Source organism: Erpetoichthys calabaricus, chromosome 5 (genome assembly GCF_900747795.2).
Source record: "Erpetoichthys calabaricus chromosome 5, fErpCal1.3, whole genome shotgun sequence".
Taxonomy (NCBI): Eukaryota; Metazoa; Chordata; class Cladistia; order Polypteriformes; family Polypteridae; genus Erpetoichthys; species Erpetoichthys calabaricus.
In genome coordinates, this window is record NC_041398.2 from 13322885 (window position 1) to 13341800 (window position 18916).

The following is an 18916-nucleotide window of genomic DNA, read 5'->3' on the forward strand; positions in this document are numbered from 1 at the left end:
CATCGGACTTCCAATACAACTCGGAGTCCTGCCATGTGCAAAAGTTCCCGGATGACACTGCTATCGTGGGTTGTATCAGGAATGGGGTGGAGGAGGAGTATAGGGACCTAATCAATGACTTTGTTAAATGGTGCGACTCAAACCACCTACAACTGACACCAGCAAAACCAAAGAGCTGGTGGTGGATGTTAGGAGGCCCAGACCCATCATAGACCCAGTGATCATCAAAGGTGACTGTGTGCAGATGGTGCAGACCTATAAATATCTGGGAGTGCAGCTGGATGATAAATTAGACTGGACTGCCAATACTGATGCGCTGTGCAAGAAAGGACAGAGCCGGTTATACTTCCTTAGAAGGCTGGCATCCTTCAACATCTGCAATAAGATGCTGCAGAGGTTCTATCAGACAGTTGTGGCGAGCGCCCTCTTCTACGCAGTGGTGTGCTGGGGAGGCAGCATTAAGAGGAAAGACGCCTCACGTCTGGACAAACTGGTGAGGAAGGCAGGCTCTATTGTTGGCATGGAGCTGGACAGTTTAACATCTGTGGCAGAGCGAAGGGCGCTCAGCAGGCTCCTATCAATTATGGAGAATCTACTGCATCCACTTAATAGTATCATCTCCAGACAGAGGAGCAGCTTCAGCGACAGACTGCTGTCAGTGTCCTGCTCCACCGACAGATTGAGGAGATCATTCCTCCCCCAAACTATGCGACTGTTTAATTCCACCCGGGGGGGTAAACGTTAATATTTAACATTATACATAGTTAGTGTCCGTTTTTCACCTGCATTATTATCATTCTTTAAAATGATTTATTGTATCAGTATGCTGCTGCTGCTGAAGAATGTGAATTTCCCATTGGGATTAATAAAGTATCTATCTATCTATCTAGAAAATAAAGACATTTATTTTTCAACATAATCGCCAGTTCGGTCGATGCATTTTTGTAGACGCTGTGGTAGTTTTAGAATGCCCCTGTTATACCAGCTCGCTGCCATGTCCTTCAGGAAGCATTGAACCTCATCTTTCACCTCATCGTCGGAGCAGAATCGTCTTCCAGACAAATGTTCTTTCAACTTAGGGAACAGGCAGTAGTCACTGGGTGCCAAGTCCGGACTATAGGGTGGGTGGGTGATGAAGTTCCAACTACCAATCTTTACGCATGTTTTCCTCAACCTTCACGACGGTCTCATCGGAAATTGACGGTCTCCTGCGTGAACTTCGTACTTGGCGGTAGCCTTCAACGGGAGCTCCATTTTCAAGGGCTGCCAAGCCAAGATTGAGCATCCCAGCGAAGCCGCACATGCTTGTTTAGGAGTGGAGGAAGCACCAATCACAACAGTGTGGCCAACAGCCATACGAACAGTTTCTCTATGTCCCCACCACTTTGGAGACCTTACTTTTGGGATTGCCCTCGTAGAAAGAGTCACCACAGACATGAATAATCACTGGCAAGGTAAGTAAACCTCTCGCCGAGGTCGACACTCTCTCCTCAGACAGACACACTGCTGCTGGCCGTGTCCAAGAGGTCATTAAAGGCCTGGCTCTTTGTTTATTTTCAGGACCCTCACAAGCCCAGACACTCAGACTCCTCGCTCATTCTCTCAATCACACTGATGAGAGCCTCAATTGACTCCACGAAGATCACAGCATCGTCAGCAAAGTCAAGATCAGTGAATCTTTCACCAACAGATGTCCCCCCAGCCACTGGACCCCACAACCCTGCTCAACACCCAGTCCATACAAGCATTGAGCAGAGTAGGAGCAGAACACACCACTGATGGACCCCAGAATCAACTGAGAGGGTATGCCTCCACTCTGCACAGAAGTCCCAGTACCAGTGCACAGGACAGCCATGATATCCAACAACCTTGAGGGGATCCTATAGATTCTCAGGATGTCCCACAGGGCAGGTCAATCAACAGAGTCAAAAACTTTACAAAAAATCGACAAAGGCTGTAAAGAAACTCTGCTGATATTCGCATTTGTGCTCCATGAAATCCCTCAGTGCCAGGTGCTCCAGTTGCTGGTAGGTAAGCAAGTGATCACTGATCCTATCGAGGACAACACTAGGAGGGATCTTACCCATCAGTGAGAGCAGTGTTACTCCCTGTAATTGCCGAAATTCAGGTGATCACCCTTCCCTTTCCAGAAAGGGATGACAAGTCCCGTTTTCCAGTCACTTGGGATGATGCCCGTCTCCAAAATGGAAGCAAAGATTGTTTGCAATACCAGGAAGACAGCTGACCACCAGGTGGGAGAAGTTAATCCACGGATACCACAGAACCCTGAAGCCTTCCCTACCCTCAGCTGGTCCACCACCAGTGCAATCTCAGTGAGGCTGGGGGGTTCACAGCTAATTGGAGGATCAGCTTCAAGAACCGCAGACCCAGAGATGTCCAATGTCCTCACGGGAGGATCATCTCATCACTAATCTAATCTATGAGAATCTAGTCTAATATAAATATAATTATTCCCATCTTCCTTCTGACAACCAACACTCAAGTGTGTAAGACAATGATAATATATATTTTGTCACACACGTGCAATTGGGAGACATCTCTACCACGCCAGACCAGGGGGTTGGCAAGCTGCACTAATTCTCCTTCTCAATCTTCTGCCAGACCATCCACGGGAAATCTCGTCAGGTCCCGGCGTTAGTGAGGAAGTCACTTCCAGTCTTGGGCTTTAAAGCCACCATCTTTCATAGTACAGTTAGTTCTGCTTTGGACTCAAACCTATGAAGATCTCACTCAATTTCAACTCCATTTTGCAGCAAAGGCACAAGATGTGAGTGGCTGCCTCAAACCTTATGTCTGTGGTCTGCTTGTATACATGTACAGTATAGATACTATTAATCCCTAGGGGAAAATTCACATACATATATATATATATATTACACACACACAGTTTTAGGCAGGTGTGAAAAAAATGCTGTTAACAAAGAATGCTTTCAGAAATATGATTGTTTATTGTTATCAATTTACAAAATGCAAAGTGAGCAAACAAAAGACAAATCTAAATCAGATCAATATTTGGTGTTCCTACCTTTTGCCTTCAAACCAGCATCAATTCTTATAGGTCCACTTGCACAAAGTCAGGGATTTTGTAGGATTCTAGTCAGGTGTCTGATCAGCCAATTCTACCAAACGTGCTAATGATCATCAATGTCACACGTAGGTTGAAACACAGTCATTAACTGAAACAGCTTAAAACTGGGTGAGGAACAGCCAAACTGCTACCAAGGTGAGGTTGTGGAAGACAGTTTCATGTCATGGCAAGATTGAGCACAGTAACAAGACACAAGGTAGTTCTACTGCATCAGCAAGGTCTCTCCCAGACAAAGATCTCAAAGCAGACTGGGGTTTCAAGATATGCTGTTCAAGCTCTTTGAAGAAGCACAAAGAAATGGGCAACGTTGATGATCGTAGACGCAGTGGTCAGCCAAGGAAACTTAGTGCAGCAAATGAAATACATCAAGCTTATTACCCTTTGAAATCGGAAGATGTCCAGCAGTGCCATACGCTCAGAACTGGCAGAAACCACTGGGACCTAGGTACATCTACTGCCCAGAGAAGTCTGGCCAGAAGTGGTCTTCATGGAAGAGTTGCAACCGAAAAGCCATACCTCCGATGTGGAAACCAAGGCCAAGCAACTCAAGTATGCATGAAGGTGCCCAAAGTGTGCCAAGGAAACATCCCCCTCACATTACCAGTCTGAAACGTTAATACAAAGCAGGATGGATCGCTAGTTTCATGTTGTTGACCGGACCATCAGAATGCCACAGCAGAAATTGAGACTTGTCAGACCAGGCGACGGTTTTTCCAGTCATCTGTTGTCCAATTTTGGTGAACCCCCATGTGTCAGTTGTATCCTCAGTGGCCTGTTCTTAGCTGACAGGAGAGGCACCCACTTTGGTCTCCTCCTGCTGTAACCCACCTGCTTCAAGGTTTGACATGTTGAGCATTCTGAGATGCTCGTCTGCATACCTCAGAACAAGTGCTATTTGAGTTACTGTTGGCCCCACCCCCCCAACAATCAGCATTAGCAAGGGTATGGCAAAGCGCTAGAGCTGGGAAAATGATACCGAAGTGTTGAAGCTTGTGCCAGTCAATCTGAAGCATAGCAAGTCGAATCACGGTGTCAAGACACCACTGTCATGTGACCTGTGAAGCGTCGAATGTCAGTGCTTCACAGCACACTTCTTTGATGTGACCGCTTTGGCGCGAAATGAACAGGTAGCCTATTAATATAAAATGTATCATTCTCATTCAGCTATTTGAGTTAATTTGATAACCGATGGCAACTAGACAGCAGAAAATGGTGTTCAAAAGTTAGATTGACAGACAAGACCCTTAGCAGAATGAAATCTTCAAATCTTGCTCTGCACAAATACATCTTACATGAAAGGGGGCCGCCCAAGTTGCCAAGGAAGTTTTTTTAGGCAAAAGGTGTAATTTTGCTTGACTTCACTACTCGGCACAAATAGAAAAAGCATCAAATCTTCACGAGGCTTCATTTACCCATCACTACAAAGCACATAAGTGAGAAAGCTAGCGATGCCAATTTTAGTGTCACACAGAATTTTTTTTTTTTTTTTTTAATTTTCCAATTGGAGCTCAGGCAGGTAAAGTCACCTGCTCATGGTCACAAAGTGGTGACAGCAGTGGGATGTGAGCCCACACAGCTCCAGGTTTTCCTGTGTTCATGATGCCGTAGTAATCTGGTTATGTGAACAGATTTGCACACAGCAGTCTCGTGCCTGATGTTTGCTGGGAGAGCTCCAGGATCCTCATGACCGCATTTTGCATTAGAGGAATAAGAAACAAAGGGTGGGGGGAGGAAATTTGGTATAGCTCAAAAAAAAAAAAAAAAAAAATCACAAGTGCCACAATGGGCTTTAACAGGCCCTGCCTCTTGCCAGCCCCCCCAGTCTGAACTTTAAGACAACCCATCAATAAAAAAAAAACCTGGGAAAGGTAGTTCAGAGAGACCCCTGGGCAAGCAGTGGCTGTCAAAAAGGGGACAATACACAGAACAAATCAATACTGTATAGAAAAATTTTAGAAGCATGGAGCAGAATTTGATATCACATACTGTAAGATTACACTGACAAAGACAATAACCCTGCACATCACCTCTGTCCCAGTTCCTACCATTTTCCTGTAATATGCATTGATGTCTTGCCTGAAAACTCCAAGAGGTACCCCAATCTTTGGTTCCCCTAGGATTTTTGCTCCATCAAGACACACTTAAGTACCATTAATAGGGTAATTGTGAGCTCTCAAAGCAATGCTACAGTTGCACAGAATTGGACATTGAAATGTTTATCAAGATCCACTTGCGTTTACCCTTACAATTTAAAGAGTGTAAACAGGTTTTTGGGACCCTCTGTCTACAGCAGTCAATTGGTCATATAAAAATCAATTTTAAAAGGGAGCCAATGCAGAAGGAACCCAAAAAAAAAGGTAGTGACAAAGTGGTGGGACACCAAATAGTAGAGTACAACACTAGCTTTGCCATCTGGTAACACAGGCCAGTACTCCCAGCAGCTGAGAGTTGCAGTAGTCCAGATGCGACAAGAGCACAGCTTGGACCACATGTTGGGCTGCACACAGTCAGGTATGATCTCACCTTACTGATGTGCTACACAGAGTGAATCAAGAATGTAGAAAGACATGGTTTTAACATCTTCATTGAAAGTCACCCATCACCATCCTAAAAAAGGTTGGGGAGGCAGGTGTTGGTGACAAAGAGCAAAGCTGAAAAGAGATGGTGTTCTAAAGAAAGCAGCTTCAACAAAAATACACTTGTGGTTCTTACCTGCTGGTTGCACTATAAAAGACAGGCAAGTCATTCAATGACTTGCCATCTGCTACAGGTACATTTTTGCACCATAGCACTGGTAAACCCATTATGACTAGATAGGGCCTAGTGAGGGGGTTAGAAGAAAAAGACAGAACGGCTGGACCCTGCTCCTTGAGCCAATCAAGCCATGCTGACCTTAAGCAGGCACACTTGCTTAGCCAATGTGGGACATTACCAATATGAAGAGGAAAGATGACCGTTATAGAAATAAAGCCCCAAAAAGAGGTAGATGAATGTCAGCTCAAAGCCTCCATGTGATACAATGAGCCATTCAGGATAGAGGGTAGCTCAGACACATACCAGAGTTTAATACAAGGCAGTCCTGCACAAGCAGAGACTTCTGGTCAGCAGACAATCCATTAAAAGTACTCCATGAGAAGACTTGGTCATCACATCCTCTTTGCCAAGAAAAGGCCAGCTATGAATGGTGAAACACTAGGGTCCAAGGGTGGGGGGCTGAAGTGCAGCCCACCACCCATTTCATAATAAGCCAAAGAGCTGCAGCTTGAACACCAGACCCACAGGTTTAACAATTTTAAAAATTATTCAACACAAGAAAAAAAAAAAAAAAAAAAATATGATTCCAACCATTCATGAAGAGTTTATTAAAATTTCAGATTCACTTTCGACTGTTCAGCCTTCTCCAAGCAACTACAGCCAAAACCAGGACCACCATCAACATGGCAGCTGCAGCTCCCAGCACCAGGAATCCAGGGGTAAGAGGGGCTGTGGGATGAAGACAAAGGACATTTACTCTCCAAGCCAAACCCACAAGCAAAACTCTAGCCTACTCCAGGAGGATAAAGATGGTTACCTTCCTGCTCAAGCCTGGATGTTGTCACCTGGTCAGCCTCAAAGACCACAGGACCACTGTGAAGGAGCACATTCTTCCTGGATGAAACAATTCGTTCCAACTTGTCTGCAGCTCTGCCAGATCCTGAAAAAGTGGTAGTGTTTAGCTTCACACGCCAAACCCCCTTACAAAGGCAGCCAACCAGATTTCACATCCCATATCAATGAGACAAGCCATCTCCATACCACTGTGTAGCTTCAGTGACAAGGCACTGGATTAGAAACATGCATGCCATTCCTATAAACAGACTACAGCCAAATCCAACTGCCACTGGCTACTCACTTCTTGCAGGACAGCTCGGAGTACAGGGGTCTGTGACAGAGGGGTAGCAGGCAGCAGCAACACAGTAGATGAAGATCTACAGAAAGAAATCAAGGAAACAATGAACCCACACATCACAAGGGGTCCAAAACCGTAGAGAATCTTCTGCCCTTGCTGAGGTGTATGGATACATGCAACTCTAAACGGAAGCCCATTACAGAGTATCTCATGCAAGCCCACAAGGCAGATTTCTCCCCCCTCCATTTACCACAAAACCCACCTTTTCAGCCAAGGCTTGCTGAGCTACAGGATCCACAAAAGCAAACATCTCAAACACAAATCTCTTGTAATGACTTGGGTAGCTCACTCCAGATGTGCTGTCCACAGTCACCAAGCTGGTCAAATAGTTGTCCCCTGTGTATGGGCACCTGGAACAAGCAGACCCTTGTTAACACTGAACAGCCAACCTCTCTGCCCCACCCTCACACAGGGGCACCTACCCATTCACCAGAAGGCTCCACTGGGGCTGGCTGGAAGCAGAAGGTCCTGGGGTGACCCAGCAGTCCCCAAGAGTCAGAACAAGGTTAGGGTCAGTCCTGTTCACGATGTGAACTTCCACAGCCACAGGATCACTCAGAGTTTTGGTCAATGGGTAGTCAGCATCCACATAGTAGGAGCCATAGGAGGGATCTGTCCATGAATACACAGTGGAAATAGAATCACATGGAAATGATCACACCCTTACCATTGATGATCCCAACAACATCAAGCCAACATCCCCTATAGTACCGGTTGCGATGACCAACTCCAAGTCAAATGGCCCTTGCTCTACTACTGGAAGAGGTGGCGCCACAGTATACACCTCAGCCTCCACTTGCACATCCTGGCTTCCCGAGTAGGTGCACTTGAAGAACAACCTGAGGAGAGAAACAACATCATAGCAGGTAGAGCACATTTAGGGTTAGAGGAAGCAGGTGCAGAAGCCTTACTTGTAGACACTGTCCCTGGTGATGGAGCCCTCTGGACCACTCCTCACAGTGATGGCAGCAGACATGGTGTTCTGGTAAGTCACATTGCCACCAGCCAGCTGAAACAGGGACATTACAATTACGGACGATCAAAGTTACTGCAGGGTGGGGGTTCCATTTCTAGGTCATCAGCAAGACATTTCATTCTGTGGTGTGTATGGTCCATCTTTTAGACAAACCTCATCCCTTTACTAGGGCAGATTAGTCCTCATTCTCTAGTTTGTTAGACCTGATTGCTTGAGGTGGATGATCTAATACAGTCATCTTATTACTCGGCACTCAAGATCAACCATAGGAAACTAAAGCCCACTGCTGCTAGATATCCCCCAGATGGAGTCTCACCTGAACTGTGCTACCACAGGCACTGACTGGAAACTGGTACACGACAAAGCTGGACAGGCTGGTCACAGGGCTGCAGCTGGGGGAACTGCTGTCCACGAACTGGATGGACCCAAGATCCAGGGGAGGAAGGGTCACATTCTCAGACACCACCACCACAAACTGGCCATCCAGGGTGCACTGCACAGTCACTGGCCAAAGCAAACAAGCATGAATATCCATTAGCAGCCACCTTTGTTCACTTAACCCTCCCCCCCCCCACTCACCATCATTGGCATAGTAGCATGGACTGGTGCTGCTGCTCGAATCGTAGCAACAGTTGTTGGCTTCACAGTCCGCTTGAGTGATGGATGAAGATCCTCCACAAGGGAGCTTCTCACTGGCTATAACTGCACATCTCTCAGCAACACTCACAGATCGTCGAGCTGCGATGGGCAAAAAGCCCAATTAGAAGACGGGAGAGACACAGGGTGCCAACCCAGAAGAGAAGCTTACCTGGTTTAGGGCATGTAAAGGTTTTCACATTTGATCGAGATCCAACAGCAATAGTTACGACATACTGGGAGCCCTAAAGTGAACAGAAGAGGCTCAAATCCACAAGACACGGCTTAATTTGAAAACGACAACCAACGGCCGAAGCGTCGGTACTACTCACCTTCTCGGACGCATAACCGTACGGGGAATTAAAAGGCACCATTAATGTTGTGCGACCAGCGATTACACGGAGGACGACTCCTGGGAGATGGTTTAACACCTTTACCAGTCCACCACTCGTCTCTGAAAAGATAGAGAGTTGACGAGATTTACTGAAATACGCAGGTGCTGACAAGCCCAATACTCGCTACACTCACTTTGGATAAAAACGGTTGGAGAGCCGGCAAATGACAGCGTCATCGCCTTGTCATCGTCACATTTCTTAGTCACGTCTCCTGACGCCGCAAAAACAAACTGCACCCCCGTCAAACAAACGATCAACCAGAAACAACACCAACAATCCAAACGCGCCATGCTGTGAATGCAACAAAACAGGAACACGACATAAACGAAACCCGAGCGCGCGCGGGTTTAAATGATCGGCGGCGGCGCGCGCAGGTGACTCGTTAATGAGAAGGCGCGAGAATGGAGCGCGGGAAATCGGAGGCACTCTCTCTGCTCGTGCGGCTTTATTGAGCAATCAGCACGTCACGGCATCGGACTGATACGTCCAAACGAAGACCGCGTAGAAGTGACCGCTCTGCTTGGAGATCTGTCCGTTAATTTAATGAGGAAAATCAGTAAACATTAAATAAGAAAAGGAGACGAGAAACGCGACAACTACGAGTATTTCTAAAGAGAGACTTTGTAAGGTTTGGGAATGATCCGTCAAGTACTAATAAATAAATCAAAAGAAAGGGGGTCTTGCTGAAGGTTTTTTTTTATAAAAACCCATAACGTGTTAATTATATTTTTGAACTTTGGAAACTACATGAGTAGAAGTTAGATCAGCCGTATTTTATTAATTGAAATTCCTTACGGAAATGATGTAGAAGAAAAACAAAATCCTTCATATAGCGCCTTTTGACAAAAACTAAATGTATTGTGTTCATACACTGCTTTGGTTCAACTTTTTTTTTAAACAACTATTTCCCAATTTCCTCATCCTCTCGTCATTTTTTAGCACTTCATCATAGCGCTTTATTTAATTTCATTGTTAAGCACGGATGTTCTAGTATTGGAGATGAGTTTCCCGACAACGGCGAATCCTAGCGATTAACGGGCAAATTTATGATGCACCTCGTTAACATATGCAGTCGCGCACCAGTGCGTCACCGTGCCGTGAATCCAGTTATTAAGATATTTACATTAGCTGAGGGGAATACAGGGGATTTTTTAGACTTATTTTTCTTAAGATGGTGTTCAGGCCCCTCTGGCTATCCTTTAAATTTCACCCCTGTTGCAGTGTCGACTTTTCTTCGTTGTTTCGCCCCACTTTTGTTTCCCACACACAACGGCACCGCGATGTCATCGGAAAGTAGAACAGGGGGCTCATCTTTGCAAAAGTGAAAGTTTCTTTTACTGATGCGTGTGCCTGTCGTTTCTTTTGCGTTTGTCCATGAAACAGTCCGTGTCCGAATTTATCCGATTTTATGGGCGTTTTCGTATTCGGTTATTTATTTACGATGTAGTGTTTACCTTACGTAACTTTTCACAAGTTAATTTATTTCCACTAATGCGTTAATATCGAAAACATTTGTCAATTGTCAATCAACGACTTTGCAGTGGCGTATAGCATGAGACGAGTCCTGGGATAAAAAAAAATTGGAACCTCCATATAATAAGAAAAATAAATAAATAAAATTACTTCAAAAAAAAGTCTTCAAACATTTATTGGAATGGAGGTATAATAAACCGAGTGTAGAGTTTCTTTGAAATAAGCTTTTTGTTCGTCAAATATTTTGTGTAAAAGGCTGACACTGGTCATGATTTTTTTTTTTTGAGTGGGCACCTCAAGACAATGGAAAGTAACGAAGTACAATTACAATTGTTTCTGTAATTTTATTTAGAAGATTTATCTGACCTCGGATAAGCGGGAGACAATGGATGGATGGATGGATGGATGGAGATTTATCTGCAGAAACTTTTTATTTTTGCTCCACTCAATTTTATAGCACATATCTCAACCTTCCAGTCAGTTACATTTCTACTTGGCGATGTATTTTTACAGTCGCATGAGCAGTTCCTTCTTTCTGTAGGACTTCTTTTAATGCTTCATGGGTGTATACAATTCGCTGCTTTATGCTGAACCTTGGCAAGACACGCCCCACAAGTCTATTGCGCATGCACGGCGGTTTGTTCCTGACGCGCTCACAGTCGCTACCTGCTTGTTTGCGTTTCGTCAAGTTATAGTTTTCTGTTACTTTTTGTAACTGTGTGTTGTGCGTTACTGACAAAGTGAGTTGTTTCTTTTTTGCAGTGTTCACTGTAACTTAATATCTTAGCTAATGTTGCAACTTATGTTGATGTTCTGTGCAAGTATAAAAAAGCGCTATTATGGCCATGTTTGCTATTTGCAAATGAACATATTGTTAAGTCTGTGCACTGTTGACCTTTGGGGAGAGATGCGCTGTACTTTACTTCGCTCCAGGACGTTAAAATGTGTTAATGTTTGCAGTATTAAACGTAAAGGTTTTTTTTTTTTTTTTGTAAAGGAATGCCGTCTTGGCCATTACGCTGTACCATTTATTCTGGTTAATAGTGCCACCTACTGGTTTGATTAAACAATACGTAAAGTTGAGTTACCGCACCCACCACACTACAAAACAGCTCGGGATCCCAGTTGGCAACCCCCCGAGCAGTCCCACCCTCCCGAAATGACCGTCTATCTGCCGCAGCCAGGTGCTACGTGGGCGACCCTTTGGCCTGGTCCAGCCACTCGCGTCCTCAACAAGGATCACCCTCTGGGAATCGCGCCACATGGCCGTAGTGCTGTAAGCTCCCTCACAGTGCATGTTATGTGCCTCATTCGAGACTCCACGAGCAACACAAATTCAAACCAGCGGAACCCAAGGATTCTCCAGATATACAGAACTGAAGGAGTCCAGTCTTCATCTCAGATGACTGGATAGCATCAATGTCTCACAAACAGGGAGCACCAGGACTCTAAAGACTTAGACCTTCGTCCTTTTGCAGATACCAGGAGCGCCACACACCCCTTTCCACCGACCTCATTAACCCCAATGCTCTCTCAATCCGTCTACTGACTTGATACGAGGGAAATCCCAAAAGTAAGGTCTCCTATTTTTTTTAGAAATACAAACAACCGTTAAACATTTAAAATGATGTACACATTATAGAAAATAAAGACTTATTTATTTTTCTACATAATCGCCATTTCGGTCGAAGCATTTTTGTAGACGCTGTGCTAGTTTTAGAATGCCCCTGTTATACCAGCTCGCTGCCATGTCCTTCAGGAAGCATTGAACCTCATCTTTCACCTCTTCTTTGGAGCAGAATCGTCTTCCGGACAAATGCTCTTTCAACTTAGGGAACAGGCGGTAGTCACTGGGTGCCAAGTCCGGACTATAGGGTGGGTGATGAAGTTCCAACTGCCGATCTTTACGCATGTTTTCCTCAAACTTCACGACTGTCTCATCGGAAATTGACGGTCTCCTGCGTGAACTTCGCACTTGGCGGTAGCCTTCAACGGGAGCTCCATTTTCAAGGGCTGCCAAGCCAAGATTGAGCATCCCAGCGAAGCCGCACATGCTTGTTTAGGAGTGGAGGAAGCACCAATCACAACAGTGTGGCCAACAGCCATGCGAACAGTTTCTCTACGTCCCCACCTCTTTGGAGACCTTACTTTTGGGATTGCCCTCGTAGAAAGAGTCACCACAGACATGAATATCACTGGCAAGGTAAGTAAACCTCTCGACGAGGTCGACACTCTTTCCTCAGACAGACACACTGCTGATGGCCGTGCCCAAGAGGTCATTAAAGGCCTGGCTCTTTGTTTATTATCAGGACCCTCACAAGCCCAGACACTCATACTCCTTGCTCATTCTTTCGATCACACCGATGAGAGCCTCAATTGACTCCACGAAGATAACAGCATCGTCAGCAAAGTCAAGATCAGTGAGTCTGTCTTCACCAACAGATGTCCCCCCATCCCACAACCCTGCTCAACACCCAGTCCATACAAGCATTGAGCAGAGTAGGAGCAGAACACACCACTGATGGACCCCAGAATCAACTGAGAGGGTCTGCCTCCACTCTGCACAGAAGTCCCAGTACCAGTGCACAGGACAGCCATGATATCCAGCAACCTTGAGGGGATCCCACAGATTCTCAGGATGTCCCACAGGGCAGGTCAATCAACCGAGTCAAACGCTTTATGAAAATCGACAAAGGCTGTAAAGAAACTCTGCTGATATTCGCGTTTGTGCTCCATGAGAACCCTCAGTACCAGGTGCTTTGGTTCCTGGTAGGTGAGCAAGTGATCGCTGATCCTATTGAGGACAACACTAGGAGGGATCTTACCCATCAGTGAGAGCAGTGTTACTCCCTGTAATTGCCGAAATTCAGGCAATCACCCTTCCCTTTCCAGATAGGGATGACAAGTCCCGTTTTCCAGTCACTTGGGATGATGCCTGTCTCCAAAATGGAAGCAAAGATTGTTTGCCATGCCAGGAAGACAGCTGACCTCCAGGCTGGAGAAGTTCATCTACGGATACCACAGAACCCTGAAGCCTTCCCTACCCTCAGCTGGTCCACCACCAGTGCAATCTCAGTGAGGCTGTGCGGTTCACAACTAATTGGAAGATCAGCTTCAAGAATCGCAGACCCAGAGATGTCCAATGTCCTCACGGGAGGATCATCTCCTTACTAATCTATGAGAATTTAGTCTAATATAATTATTCCCATCTTCCTTCTGACAACCAACACTCAAGTGTGTAAGACAATGATGATATAATATATATTTTGTCACACACGTGCGATTGGGAGACACCTGAATGGACTTAAGAACAGTACTACCATGCCAAACCAGGGAGTTGGCAAGCTGCACTAATTCTCCTTCTCAATCTTCTGCCAGACCATCCATGGGAAATCTCCTCAGGTCTTGGCGTTAGTGAGAACGTCACTTCCAGTGTTGGGCTTTAAAGCCCCCATCTTTCATAGTAAAGTTAGTTCTGCTTTCGACTCAAACCTGTGAAGATCTCACTTAATTTCAACTCCATGTTGCAGCAAAGGCACAAGATATGGGTGGCTGCCCCAAACCTTTTTATGTCTGTGGTCGACTTGTATATATGTACAGCATAGATACTAATAATCCCAAGGGGAAATTCACATAAATATGTACATTATTTATATGTAAATATGTGTGTGTATATATATATATATATATATATATACACACGCACACGGTACTGTGCAAAAGTTTTAGGCAGGTGTGAAAAAATGCTGTAAACAAAGAATGCTTTCAGAAATGTTTATTGTTATCAATTTACAAAATGCAAAGTGAGTGAACAAAAGAAATCTAAATCAAATCAATATTTGGTGTTACTACCTTTTGCCTTCAAACCAGCATCAATTCTTATAGGTCCACTTGCACAAAGTCAGGGATTTTGTAGGATTCTAGTCAGGTGTCTGATCAGCCAATTCTACCAAACAGGTGCTAATGATCATCAATGTCACACGTAGGTTAAACACAGTCATTAACTGAAACAGCTGTGTAGGAGGCTTCAAACTGGGTGAGGAACAGCCTAACGCTGCTACCAAGGTGAGGTTGTGGAAGACAGTTTCATGTCATGGCGAGATTGAGCGCAGCAACAAGACACAAGGTAGTTCTACTGCATCAGCAAGGTCTCTCCCAGTCAAAGATCTCAAAGCAGACTGGGGTTTCAAGATGTGCTGTTCAAGCTCTTTTGAAGCAGCACAAAGAAACGGGCAACTTTGAGGATCGTAGATGCAATGGTTGGCCAAGGAAACTTAGTGCAGCAGATGAAAGACACATCAAGCTTATTACCCTTCGAAATCTGAAGATGTTCAGCAGTGCCATCAGCTCAGAACTGGAAGAAACCACTGGGAGCCAGGTACACCCATCTACTGTCTGGAGAAGTCTGGCAAGAAATGGTCTTCATGGAAGAGTTGCAGCCAAAAAGCCATACCTCCAACATGGAAACAAGGCAAAGTGACTCAAGTATGCACAAACACATAGGAACTGGGGGGCAGAAAAATGGCAGCAGGTGCTCTGGACGGAGGAGTCAAATTGTGAAATTTGGCTGCAGCAGAAGGCAGTTTGTTCAAAGGACTGGAGAGCGGTACAATAATGAGTGTCTGCAGGCAACAGTGAAGCATGGAGGAGGTTCCTTGAATGTTTGGGGCTGCATTTCTGCAAATGGAGTTGGAGATTATCAGGATTAATGGTGTTCTCAATGCTGAGAAACATAGGTAGATACTTATCATGCAATACCATCAGAGAGGCATATGATTGGCCCCAAAATTTATTCTTCAGCAGGACAAGGACACCAAACATACAGCCAAAGTCATTAAGAACCATCGTCAGCGTAAAGAAGAACAAGTCCTTGAAGTGATAGTATGGCCTCCACAGAGCCCTGATCTCAACATCGAGTATGTCTGGGATTACATAAAGGATGCAAGAAAGCCTACATCCACAGAAGATCTAGTTCTCCAAGATGTTTGGAACAACCTACCAGCCGAATTCCTTCAAAAAACGGTGTGCAAGTGTACCTAGAAGAACTGCTGTTTTGAAGGCAAAGGGTGGTCACACCAAATATTTAGATCTTTGGTCATTCACTGCATTTTGTTCTTTGATAAAAATGATTAACACTTCCATTTTTGAAATCTTTGTTTACAGCATTCTTCACCCCCCCCCCCCCCCCAAGAAAAATAAACTTCCCAGTACTATATATAAAAAAAAAAAAAAAAAAAAAAAAATCCAGCCTCTACTGATGGCATGCAGTGCAACTCCAAGGGCAGCGGTCATGTTGACGAGGACGGTTCACACGTGTCAAACCACACACCAGAAGTAGTTTGAGATTAATGACTGACGTGTCCATTGTCGTTTGAGCCATTACACTTCCATTTGAATCAAATCCAGAAGTGTAATTAATGAATTTTGCTAACAAATGGCAGTCAACCTTATATTCTTAATTCAAGATCTGAATTCTTTTCTGTAAAATGAAATTTCAAATACCAAAATGTAGACAATTAGCACTGCAATGCTCTTGCCAAAGAGCTTATGGAATGTGAAGAGGCCGAAACCCTTAGTTATGAGAGTCAAGATGTACAATTTTGACCAGCAGCTGCCACCCCAGAGAAAATAGAAGTACCAGCTGTGGAGCTCAAGAGCTGGGCCAGCCACTACTAAAACACAGTATTTGGCTGGTTAAAAGGCTGAACTAGTGAAGGGGTAACTCCCTAAAACACACCACACAAGTCAGACAGGCATAAAAATTTATTAAGACTTCAGATTTGCTTTTTGCCAGTTGAACCTCCTCACAGCAACTACAGCTAAAACCAGGACCACCATCAATATGGCAGCTGCAACTCCCAGCACCAGGTATCCAGTTGGAAGGGAGGCTGTGTGAGGAAGACAAAGGACATTTACTCTCCAATCAGCATTAGCCAAAAAACCATGTCCTGGTGTACTTGGATTCAAAATTACCTTCATCCTCCAGCTTAGATGTTTGCACCTGATCAGCCTCAAAGACCACAGGACCACTGTGAAGGAGCTCATTCTTCCTGGATGAAGCATTTCGTGCCAACTTGTCTGCAGCTCTGCCAGATCCTGAAGGTGGCGAGAGGGAGAAAATTACAAAATGGCCAATAAGACCCCTCATGAGGAAGGACCAACCAAGCCAACCACTTGAAATACAAAAATTGAATTGTGGTAGCTCAGTGTAAACTATAACATTCTGCATTCCAAATATGCATTCAAGTAATCCACAAGTTAAATTATTCCTGTAGTTGATACCAACTCACTTTTCAGAGGGCAAGTCTGAGTACAGGGGTCTGCTGCAGAGGGATAGCAGGCAGCAGCAACACAATAGATGTAGATCTACAGCAAGTAAAGGAAGCCACATCAATAGGAGCCCAAACAGCAGAAAAAGTTGAAGTCCACTGTAGTGGCCTAAGCGATGGCAAGAATATAAAAGCAGCACGAGATGCAGGATTAACCTTCACCACAAAACCCACCTTTTCAGCCAAGGCTTGCTGATCTGCAAGATCCACAAAAGCAAACATCTCAAACACAAATCTCTTGTAATGACTTGGGTAGGCCACTCCAGATGTGCTGTCCACAGTCACCAAGCTGGTCAAATAGTTGTCCCCCATGTTTGGGCACCTGGGACAAACCAAACATTAGCACTGGACCGTTAACCACTCCTCCCCACCCTCACACTGGGGGGCACCTACCCATTAACCAGAAGACTCCACTGGGGCTGGCTGGAAGCAGAAGGTCCTGGGGTGACCCAGCAGTCCCCAAGAGTCAGCACAAGGTTAGGGTCAGTCCTGTTCATGATGTGCACTTCTACAGCCACAGGATCCCTCAGAGTTTTGGTCACTGGGTAGTCAGCATCCACATAGTAGGAGCCATAGGAGGAATCTGACCATGGATAAGGGGCAAAGCTTAAGTCAAGCCCTAACCACCAAAAATTCCAACCTGTTTTATGTAATCAGATTAAGACTTTTGCCTTCTAGTCACCCTGGGAATGAACACCCACAGGGACCCCACCCCCTACAGTACCTGTAGCAATGACCAATTCCAGGTCAAATGGCCCTTGCTCTACTACTGGAAGAGGTGGTGCCACAGTATACACCTCAGCCTCCACTTGCACATCCTGGCTTCCCGAGTAGGTGCACTGGAAGAACAACCTGAGGAGAGAAACACCACATCATAGCAGGGTTTCCCCAAACTCAGTCCTGCAGACCCCCTGTGGCTGCAGGCTTTTGTTCCAACCAGATTCCTAATCAGTGATGCACCTGATGTCCCCATTAGCTGGTATTTTACATTTTATTTTGATATTCAGAACATAGCATGATGCTTACATTTGTAAGACATTTTGAAATAATGTGCTTTTGCTATAGATTTAAATACTTCACTCTTGTTGATTTCATTATACCTTTGCCCTCTATTCTTGACAATTTTTACAAAGGAGGGAAACTGCAAATGAGCAGATCAGACACCCAGGCAAACATGGAATAATCCAAGGCTGCAACCACTTTAGAGTAAACCCACTATTTGAACAATTAGCTTTTTTTTTTTAGGAACCCCTTTGGGGGGGAATGGGTTAGGGGAGAAATGAATATGCTAACTTTAAGCAAACTTAGTTTTCCCCAATTTTTCTCTTGTTCCCAAAACACAGAACTTGGGAAATACACTCCTGGGCTAATTTTTAAATGAACGGCTAATTAAAAACCAATCTGGTTGGAACAAAAACCTGCAGCCACAGGAGGTCCCCAGGACGGAGTTTGGGGAACACTGGGTTAGATGAAGCAGGTTCAGAAGCCTTACTTGTAGACACTGTCCCTGGTGACGGAGCCCTCTGGACCACTCCTCACAGTGATGGCAGCAGACATGGTGTTCTGGTAGGTCACATTGCCACCAGCCAGCTGAAACGAACATTAAAATGTAGTAACTAGCAGGGATTGTAAATAATGTAGTTAAAATTGCCTTGCCTTTAATATTTCCAAATGGGTAAAGTGATTCTAGACCAGACATTAATCTGCATTAAACACCTTTGGCAATCTGATCAACTAGGTAGGACAACTCTAAACTTCATAGCCACTTTTACCCAACAGTGCTACATCCCCCAGATGGAGTCTCACCTGAACTGTGCTGCCACAGGCACTGACTGGAAACTGGTACATGACAAAGCTAGACAGGCTGATCACAGGGCTGCAGCTGGGGGAACTGCTGTCCACCAACTGGATGGACCCAAGATCCAGGGGAGGAAGGGTCACATTCTCAGACACCACCACCACAAACTGGCCATCCAGGGTGCACTGCACAGTCACTGGCCAAAGCAAACAAGCATGAATATCCAGTAGCAGCCACCTTTGCTCACTCAC

At 45.0% G+C, this 18916-nt stretch overlaps 3 protein-coding genes and 1 long non-coding RNA gene across 8 annotated transcripts in view; 1 reads left to right on the forward strand and 3 right to left on the reverse strand.

The window, feature by feature from the left end:
- Positions 1 to 9393, reverse strand: part of LOC114641726 (zona pellucida sperm-binding protein 4-like) — a 125860-nt gene extending 116467 nt beyond the window's left edge. The window contains exon 1 of the mRNA XM_051927621.1: positions 9199 to 9393. Within this exon, the coding sequence (XP_051783581.1) occupies positions 9199 to 9355 (157 nt within the window). The 5' untranslated portion in view covers positions 9356 to 9393. The remainder of the gene's footprint in view (positions 1 to 9198) is intronic.
- The window catches only part of LOC114641741 (zona pellucida sperm-binding protein 4-like), a 271334-nt gene that overhangs the window by 131123 nt on the left and 121295 nt on the right, over positions 1 to 18916 (forward strand). The gene's annotated exons all lie outside the window — the stretch shown is intronic.
- Positions 1 to 18916, reverse strand: part of LOC114641736 (zona pellucida sperm-binding protein 4-like) — a 90079-nt gene that overhangs the window by 39187 nt on the left and 31976 nt on the right. Inside the window, exon 3 of the mRNA XM_051927545.1 lies at positions 8843 to 8906. Coding sequence (XP_051783505.1) covers positions 8843 to 8906 — 64 coding nt within the window. The remainder of the gene's footprint in view (positions 1 to 8842; positions 8907 to 18916) is intronic.
- The window catches only part of LOC114641735 (uncharacterized), a 21580-nt gene continuing 19049 nt past the window's right edge, over positions 16386 to 18916 (reverse strand). Inside the window, exons 2-3 of the long non-coding RNA XR_007934904.1 lie at positions 16512 to 16539; positions 16386 to 16426 (exon numbers count right to left, since the gene is read on the reverse strand). This is a non-coding gene — a long non-coding RNA (uncharacterized LOC114641735). The remainder of the gene's footprint in view (positions 16427 to 16511; positions 16540 to 18916) is intronic.